The 9,804-nt window shown below is 39.5% G+C and overlaps 1 protein-coding gene and 1 pseudogene across 2 annotated transcripts; both read left to right on the top strand.

Moving 5' to 3' along the window:
- Positions 1-1,617: 1,617 nt before the first annotated feature.
- LOC112885540 lies at positions 1,618-3,129 on the top strand (annotated as a pseudogene).
- Positions 3,130-5,034: 1,905 nt separating this feature from the next.
- LOC112887743 lies at positions 5,035-9,192 on the top strand. Of its 2 annotated transcripts, XM_025954003.1 has the most exons (5): positions 5,035-5,276; positions 5,420-5,634; positions 5,730-5,867; positions 7,523-7,715; positions 8,751-9,192. In XM_025954003.1, exons 2-5 carry the CDS (start codon positions 5,545-5,547, stop codon positions 8,879-8,881), a joined length of 552 nt encoding a protein of 183 aa, XP_025809788.1. In that variant the 5' UTR covers positions 5,035-5,276; positions 5,420-5,544; the 3' UTR covers positions 8,882-9,192. The 2 variants fall into 2 exon arrangements, with proteins under 2 accessions (XP_025809788.1, XP_025809789.1); XM_025954004.1 differs by lacking the exon at positions 5,730-5,867 and having other exon boundaries at positions 5,051-5,276.
- The last annotated feature ends 612 nt before the right edge of the window (positions 9,193-9,804 follow it).

Genomic DNA, 9,804 nt, shown 5'->3' with positions numbered 1-9,804 from the left:
GAACTATTGCCTTCATAAACCAAACCAAGTCAAAATGTTTTTGCTAGAGCAACCAGTTCCCACCACACTGAAGCGTGACAAAGCAAAATCGAAATTGCTAAGACCGATTTCCACCCAAACCATTAGCAACATGACTTATAACTGGATGCGGTAAACTAAGCTTTTTGCTAATCTCATCATGACACCTAGATCACAGTACACGCGACCTACAGCCAAGACATTGGTGAGGCGACTTAATACATCTAATTGTTGGATAAGTCTGAGTAACACTTTTCACGTATGGACACGACTATGTAAAACTCCAAATAATATTATTGAAATATTGTCTATATTGCATTATCTGTCTGGTGAAATGTTACTATAGTTTACTCCGCTTCGTCATCATTACCTCTATAAGTTATCCCTCCACCGTGCTTTTTTACTTAGTCTCGTTAAGGACATTACTTCTTGGGGAGTTCTCTAGTCTATATTAATTTATTATCCTAATTTAAATATGAATGATTACCGTCAATATTGATGTTTGCCAAATCAAATTGATATGAATAGAATTACAATAATGTCAATGGCTCTATCTATCCAAGTACTCAATTAAGAGAAATGATAGATTAACCTTATGTTAATTTTATACGGATTTCATCTATATTGCAAAAATAATTAAATAATATTAGCTATTCTAACAAACCAGAGTACTAGATGTGTAGTATTTGATCCATTATCATTAATTGATCATAGAATCAAGATTTTGTTGAAAAAATTAGGTTTGTCATGAAAATGTTATATAAGAAATACAATACATGAAAAGTGATACCAAATAACCACGAAACATTACATATATTATCCTATTGCTCACTCAATAAACTATTTTGATATTTTTTTCCTTCATCTATGTTTCACATTGACACATTATGTATGTTATATTAGAAAGATTACTTCTAGTATCAATGTTCTTTTAGTCCTAAAAATACATACTCCAGTGCTTGGTAACTATTTTATATATTACACGTAACCATTCAATAATTGCCTCGTGGCAAGATCCTACTTAAGTTTATGAAAAAGTGTTAATTATTTATAAATTATTTAGATGCAGTTTGATTGCTATATAGTTAGATCTCTCTAAATATCTAAGATTTATTTCCAGTGCTTGTTTTAGAATATTTATGGATGGTGCATTATGTTATACCTGACTAACAATGAATAAGGTATACACAACATGTCAATTGTATATGCTTAGATTAAAATACCTAGGATTTGATAGCTAACGCACTTTATTTCTTCATTTTGTAGCATATTGCACTAAATGTCTAAACTTAGTGATAACACTTACGTCTAGTTGTTAATCCATTGTTCATCTAAACCCCATTGGTATGCATGCGTTATAATAGATATCATGTAAGATAAATTAAAATAAGGTCAACATGAATATTGTTTTTTCTAAATTGGACTAGATTATATTAATACATGAGGAAACATAAGCATTTCTTCCTCGCAAAGAAATATTGTTCCAAAATGTTAAAACACTGACTATAACACTGCCAAAAGTACAAGGACAGTGAACTGCAGAGCTAGAAATACAATTTCTACTATAAAAAAAGCCTAAGCAGGATAAAATCACCCGTCATGGTCTCCCGGGTGCGACCCCGCACAACTCGATTTTTGTCCAGCTGTAACGGACCCTTGCCCATCCGATCTGTCCTTGATTTAATCCACGGATATTGATCCTGTTTCGTTCCGTCCGTCGTGCGTCTTTCAAATTCATACTCCGTGTAAACCTAGCGCTCCGCCTCGATTCCTGACTCCGCGTAAACCTCTGGTGCCGCCTGCTACCATTGCCTCTCCTCGCCGTCATGGATCACCTTCAGTTGCCACCCTGCTGCCGTCGCCCACCCCCGCAGCCGCCAGCTCACGCCTGCGCACGGCGCCATCCGATTCCTGTCACTGGCCGTCGTGATCCCCCACCCTCGCGTCGTGATTCCTCGCGTTGTCGTGATCCCGTGCCTGCCGTGATCCCCACCCTCGCGCCCCGCGCCGTTGCGACCACCCACTGTGCGCCGTCGCGACCACCTGGTGTCGCAATCCCGCTGTTCCCATCTTCTCGGTTTCTAGCCTTTTTGTCTCCGATCAAGGTATGTGGCTGATGTGGTTCTCATTGTTGTTTTGATTGGTGCTGAACTGATGAGCAAGCTCCATGTAGTGGGAAGCATTCCATTGGAAGGATTATTAGCAAGGCAGGACTCAGTAATTTTAGATAGAAATCCACCTACAACATCGATGGTGAATTCACAGGTCAAACAGAATCAGTTGCAACAAGATTTGAGACGAAGGGATTAAAGGAATCAGCTTTGCATGATAAGTTGCCAGCTATGTCCAAACCATCTGTTCTTTTGTCACAAATGATGCGAGCTGTTCTTTATTCGTCTCTTCCTGTTATTGATCAAGGAATGAACTGGATGTTGGTTTACATATTCAAAACGTCTCTGCAACTTAAATTTGGTGTTGTTTATTACCATCTTTACAATATACTCAATTTCTAATGTCTATGTTCACACTTCTGTAGTACCTGGAGGTATGGAATATCTTTGTCTACTCTATATAGAAGGAGCAGGCTTTGTACTGGCTAATCACTTCTAGTGTGCTACATAATCTCATTTTTATATGTGATGTACTGCTGTCACAGAAAATTGGGGATCGAAAAGGAGCGGTTTTTGATGGTTTGGTTGAGGTCCCATTGCAACCTATCACAAAGAGGAAATATCAGGTTCAATACCTATGTCCTGCTGATTTTTGGATGCCTATTTTACATCACACTAATTGTGCTGGTATCTATTCTTTCAAGGGACTAATGAATGCTTTGTGTTCACCAACGTAGAAGGTCGTCCTGTTATCTTCCTAGAGTTCGTGTGCATGGTGGAGGTTAAGGAACAGGTGGTAACCAATACACTGCACCTTTCGAGGCATGGAAGAAGAAGGTATGTGAGGTCAAGGTCTGGGTCAAGCCATGGATCAATTTCAAAGAGCTTGAGTACTTCGTTCTCAAAGGGGATACCAATTGCCAATACCTTCATCAAGGCCAACCTCGGCGCCAGGAAAGGTTCTTACTCTCTATCATTAGACCATACTCTCTATCATTAGACCATTCTATTGCTTGAGTCAGCAACTGGATGGTGAGTGTAAGGTATTTGTAGAAATTAATTGTTAGTTGTTGAACATGTGCCATGTCTTCCTTCGAATCGAGAACAGTAAAACATGAGACTAATAGAGTATGAGGATTGGTACTGATCTGGTTTGGAATGATGAGTGCACACTATTTTGAATATTTGAATGAATCATGTTTGGTGGCCTCTGATAGAGCACAACTGTCTCAGCTTATTAGTTTGTTTTACGTGTATAATGCTGATTGGAACTCAAACTTTTGATAATAACTATCCACACATTCAACTATTAAAATTTGAATTACAAATATTTTATATTCCTAAAAAAATTAGGAATATAGTGATGTATTGTGGTTACAAGCGGATGAGAGTTGAGATAAGAGCAGAAAAAATTCTAAAGATGTGATCGGCTTCAAGGTATAAATTCACTGATGCAACTTTATCTCTTCTTCTCAACACCGTAGGTTATTTTCACCTTGATTTTTGCTTGATAGAAAATACTAGCATTTTCTTGGAAGATAGAAATTCTGAAGCATTTACCATGTTATCTACTTCCTACTACAGCAAGTGAGGCCAACATTGTTAGAGTCCACTATATCGTAGCCTCATCTATTTCTCATAATTTTTATTATTTCACTATTTCTACAACAGAAATATTAATTATTGGTGCGACAGTTTTTACTTTCTAGCAGGCAGCAGGAATCACAGTTTTAGCTTTTTTTATAAGCATCTTGCTTTTTGTGTTTGTATTCACTATGATATGATCATTAGGTGTTTCGCGTGATTCTTTTTAAAATATGTGTTATGTTATTCAGATTTTGTTTGACCATAGCAATGCACGGGCACAGACCTAGTGAAGAGATATGTTCCATATTTTTTATGTGCTATTCTGATATGGATTTCCTCCACGTAAACTCACTAGAAATAAAAAAAACTAAAAAATAACTAAACATTGGATGCAATGACTCTTATTCATTAGCATTACATGAGCAACCCAAGCAACTAGAAATAAAAAAACTAAAAAATAGCTAAACATTGGATGCAATGACTCTTATTCATTAGCATTATATGAGAAACCCAAGCACAAAAATTCATGCTAAAAGAACCCTAATACAACACTTCATGACAAAGTGACATACCTTTGAAAAAATTATTACCCTTTTCTTATGAGAATAATTGGCAAAATAGGCGTCTTGATCATTCAACTTTACTCTAAGGGTCAAGTTGGTCCCTCAACTTTTAGATTGACCAATCTAGTTTCTCAACCTTTATTTTTGATCAAACTTGTTCTTGTGTTGATGTGGCTCTCCCTACTAACATGAGACTGGTGTGAAAAGTCATTTTTACCCTTGGCTCCTTCTTCTCATATTTAATTTCCATTGTTGTATCGTTGTAATTAATCAATGAAAGGACACAACGGATCCACTGTTCTATCTCTTGGCTTGCTGTCTCTCGTATTTATTGAACTGCCCTTTCGTATTTAATTTAGTCTAGATCATATAAGAACAGCATGCATATATTTGATCAACTTTCTGCAGCACTTCTCAACATGCAAATTGTGAAGGAGAGGAAATAGTTAAGGGTAAAGATGACTTTTCACATTAGTCTAATAGTATTATGGAGCATCACATCAGTATAAGGATGAATTTGATTAAAAAAGGACTAAGTTGCTCTTTTGAAAGTTGAGGGATGAACTTGACTCTCGGAGTGAAGTTGAGGGACCAGGACACCTATTTTATCCGAATAATTCATTGAATATTGTTATTAAAAGTTTCTATTTACTGAAATACAATTTTCTTCACTCCGAAAGTGAAAAAAGAAAAGAGATAGGAGTATGTCAAGAAAACGGAGGTGGAAGTGCGTGTTCCCAGCTCTGTGTGAGAGAAACATAGGGCCTCGCGCTGCCATCTGCCTTCCAGACCCGAGTCCCCCACTCGCTCGTCCGGGGCACGGGCACCACCGCTTTTACCAGCTCCTGACGCGTCGCCGCCGACCGCAACACCGCCGGCGAGGCGGCCCCCTCTCCCTCTCCGTCCCGGCCGGATCCTCCACCCGGGCCGCGCCCTCTCTGGGTCCAGCGGGGGGGCAGAGATCCGCTCGCGCGAGGACTGGTCCCTTCTTGGGTTGGTAAGCAACCCTGGCTCACTTTCTTGGATGGATTCCTCCCAATCAAACCCGGATTCCTCTTCCTTCCCATTCGGTGCTGGCTCGGGGTTTTCGTGCTGCGTGGTGCGCTGCTAACCCGATCCGTCCATCCATGGCTCGATTAGGGGGTCTTCTTCTCCAGCGGGCGAGATCGACACTGGTTGGCATTGACTGGAGCACTTCGTGGCTGGTTTGGGTGTGCGGTTTACACTCCAGGAAATTTGGGGGGGTTTGGTTCGGCTGAACCCCCATGGCCCAGGCGAGGTCTGCTTCTGGGAAGAAGGAGGTGGGCCGGGGACGGTCGCCGGAGCCGCTCGATTTCTTCATCTGGACTGTCGAGGTGCTCATCTGTGTTTCCCCTCTTTGCTTTGGCTGCTAGGAATGCTAGTTTTTCACAAATTAGCGGTTTTAATTTTGTCCATTGATGCTACGTAGGCTGTAGTTTGGGAGAATTGGCTAGGAGATTTGGGAAAGTGGAATCTGTCATGTTGCGTTCTCCCTTTGATGATCCTTGTCTTCAGATTTTGCTTCTGCTCTGGAGTAGAGAGTTATGCACTCCTACGTTTTTACCAGGTTGATTTTAAAACATTTTCAAGGGGATGTAGTGATGTTGCCTAGCTTTTAAGTTGTCATTCAGGTTAGGTATTTGGGAAATTTATGGCGTGATTTCTGAAGAAAAGTCTTAGAGCAACTCCAAGAGACTCTCTATATCTTTCCTCATTGTTAGGAATAGAGATTTTGATGGAAAAATACCCTCCAACAGCTTCTCTAAGTGGTTATCCAAATGTAGCCATCCTCCATTCCGCATTTCTCGCTAGCCAAAGATAGATAATGAAAATAGCTTTCTAGAGTGTACACAAGATATAGAAAAGCTGTTGGAAAGTGAAAATATACGGAAAGCGATTTTATGCAGAAGGCTCTCCAAATGATAATTTAGAGAGTGAAATTTAGAAAGACTCTTGGAGATGCTCTTATGTGCTGCTGCTGACTAGTGGGTATTGATGTCAGTTATTGAGTTGCTATTTTTCTCCCACAGTTCTTATTTGTTACATTTATGAATTTTGTTTGCATCTTCAATAATCCTGGATTCTTTTGTGTTAATGACTTCGGATTTTGGTCGTTAGAGTATCTCTGGTTCAATCCTGTAAGCCAACAGGGTGCTTATTGTGAGCTTTTTCTGTACTTTGTGCCACTGTGATGATGCTATTATGTGAAGTTCAGTTAACTGATACACCTTTCACCTTTGTTTACTATACTAATGTGCTTACAATTTTTTAGTAATCTGGGTTAAAATGCATTCTTGATTTTTTGTCATGATGTGGTGCAAACTCTGTTTTCCAAGCTATGCATTGTTGATGTCTGTTAAAAGTCTGCCTTTCTGCTGACCCTTTCTTCTGTGCCTTTAAGACACTCTATGGCCCCGTTTGGATCCTAGGGACTAAACTTTAGTCCTCTCTTTTAACACCGATCAGATGGACTAAATAAGGGCTAATTACAAAGCTAATTGCATAAGTCACGGCTAATTGTCGAGACGAACCCATTGATGCTAATTAGCCCATGATTAGCACATGTTTACTGTAGTACAACATTGTCAAATCATGGTCTAATTAGGCTTAATAGATTCGTCTCGCGAATTAGTCTCCATTTATACATTTGGTTTTGTAATTGGTCTACATTTAATACTTTTAATTGGTGTTTAAACATCCGATGTGACGGGGGGCTAAACTTTAGTCGCATGGATCCAAACAGCACCTATGTTGTGATCTGTTTTCAGCGTACTGTCTTAAGTCAAATGATCTGAAGCCTGAAATTCCTTTCCCGTTTGCTTATTCTTTAGTTTTATGCCAAAGTGTCTTATGCCCAAGTACAAAAAACTCCACATATTTAACTAGGTTGTGTCCAAGACATAAGTGTCATTTATTTTCCTATTTAATTATCCGGTGCCCACATTTCTCTGTTTTTTGGGTCCCTTTTTTTCAGCGGTATGCATCTTGTTTGTAGTTCTTGTTGCAATTTAGTTCAATCTCATTCTCGAATTTCGTGCTTGTTTGTTCTAGAATCATGTCTTAGGTTAGGCTCTATAACGTAGAACCATATTTCGGCCAGCATAGTACTTTTAGTTTTTTATTTATGACTACAGCAGGTGCGATCCAATGCAAGAGTCAAGGCAATCTTGTCACCTCAAGATGTTTCATTATTCTCCTAATAAGTTTTTTATTTTCTTTCAGGATGTTGGATTATGGCTGGAAGAAATAAACCTTGGTGGCTACAGACAAGTATTTGAAGAAAATGGTGTGAATGGGGAATATCTGGAAAGCTTGTCCATGTTTACTACTGAGCAGATTCTGCGGTTTATCAGGCGGTGCCATATGAAATGGGGAGACTTTATCACACTGTGCAAAGAGTTGAGGCGCATTAAAGGTTTGCATAATTCTGTTTCATACTTAGCCTTTCGTACCAAGGAGTATATTACAGCACGTTTCTTGTACCTTATAACAGTTACGGTGTTCCATTTATACACATTGGCTTTCAGTTCCACTTGACTTTGTAACAACGTGTAAAGCAGCCACTAGAGTGAATTTCTGGTTTGCTCTCACTGATTCCATCTTTTTAGGATTTACCAAAGTGACCAAAAACTAGTCTTAGAAGTGGTAAAAGCTCATTGCTTGATATTGGTTTCTTTATGTATGTAGATTGGCTTAGTTAAGGCCTTCGCTAAAGTTTGGTGCATAGAATCGTTACCAACTTAGCGGCAAAAGTTTTGTTAATCATTACCAAAATATGCATAACTACCTCTAATCTAGAATAGGTATCCTAACTTGTTGCCATCAAACGTTCAAGACTTTACCCATTATTATACGTAAAAGCACATAGACTTGTCATGTGGAATGGCGGAAATGATAGTATGAGATTTGCCTCTAAAAATACTCTAGCATATAGTTGGGAAAGAATTCTCTAACATGCACATTTGTGGCTGTACCTACACCTTAAAAACAAGTAAGTTGGGCAGGGGAATATATTGTTGAAAAGTTAGGTAGGCCTCAGCATCATTCGCTACAATGTGCCTACCTTGTTATGGACTGATCTCTTAAGAATGTTTACTCATTGATAACATTGATGTGCCGGCACTTCGAGAATAATAAGGGGGAGACTGAAAGGAAATAGGGTGCGCGATTGACGCTACTATTTTGGTTCATTCTGTTTTGGATACTGTCACTGCGAGTCCAGTATTGTTAGCATAGCGACTAGTAAGATGTAAGATTGAGTTCTAATATACAGCTGAATATCGGATATTCTTTGCCATGAACTCTAGGCAGCCCTTTAGTGAATTCTTTTCTATTCTATTTATAGTTTTGAGATGTCAAGCTTATAATTATATGTAATCTCTGAAACACTGTGCCTGAATTATGAATAATGCTTTATTTGAGTCCTGCTAACTGTTAAATCAACATCCAGTCGCCTGCCTGAAGGGTGAGCAAGAAGTCCGGCGGCCATGGTGGGCACCGTCATGCCTCTCCGTGGTGTTTGTGAGGGCGGCCAAGCAGAACAGGAAGTCTCGGGTTGTCTCCTTGAAGCTGGAACCCTGATGCTCGTAAAGCACCTTGAATCATTGCCTGCACTCTTCTCCTCCAGCTCCATTGGGGGAAAGCCTGCCCGCACACCATCGTGCGCTAGTTCTAAGTGGTCTGAGAGCTGTTTTGGTGTGAGAGCATCATGCTTTACTATGTACAACTAGTCTCTTATCCTTCACTTGATCTGCTGTTCTTCATATATAGGTTTGGAATAGTAACCTGATGTAGACAAAGAAAGAAACATATGTTGTGCAGATGGTCCCGGTAAGATCTGCTGCTTAAATTTTTCCTGAGTTGTTATGCATTTGCAGTGCTAAGAATTGGCCTGGATCTTCGTTATCATGTGTCCTGATATTGCCGAGGGTTTTACTATGTTATCTAGAAATTCAGATGACGAGTGTCCCCACATGCCAATGAGGGAGGCCGGTAGTTTTATGGATGACATATAATTGGCGACTTGGCGTGCCTTATCCGTCACGGATAATCCACGCAGCCTTATCGATCTTCCTCCATTTCAAATTGCAAATTATTTTGACAAATTTAGATATAAATTTTTTGTTACGTATCTAAATATAACATATATCTCCTAGGTGCGTAGCAAAATTTACAGCGACTATACGTAACTTCTGGACACTATCTCCTACAGAAACTAAGAATGCCAATGCCAATCAGCCTACGCCATGCCGCAGCGCCACTGAGCTCAATCGGATCTTGGGGGCCAAATGCCGAACACATTATATTTTAACTCTTTTAAGTAGCGCGTATGTCTAATAAGGGTCCCAATCATGTATGGTTTCTTCATGACCTGAGAGCAAATTAATTAGGCGATATGAGAAAGTTTGTATATCTACAGATGTAACTTGAGAACGAAATCCATCCATTGGCAACCATATGCTTTACGTAAGTTAATCTATATTTCCCTTTGGTTGTTTTTTTCC

This window comes from Panicum hallii, chromosome 3, assembly GCF_002211085.1.
Source record: "Panicum hallii strain FIL2 chromosome 3, PHallii_v3.1, whole genome shotgun sequence".
Lineage (NCBI taxonomy): Eukaryota > Viridiplantae > Streptophyta > Magnoliopsida > Poales > Poaceae > Panicum > Panicum hallii.
This window is presented reverse-complemented; position numbering and strand designations above follow the sequence as displayed.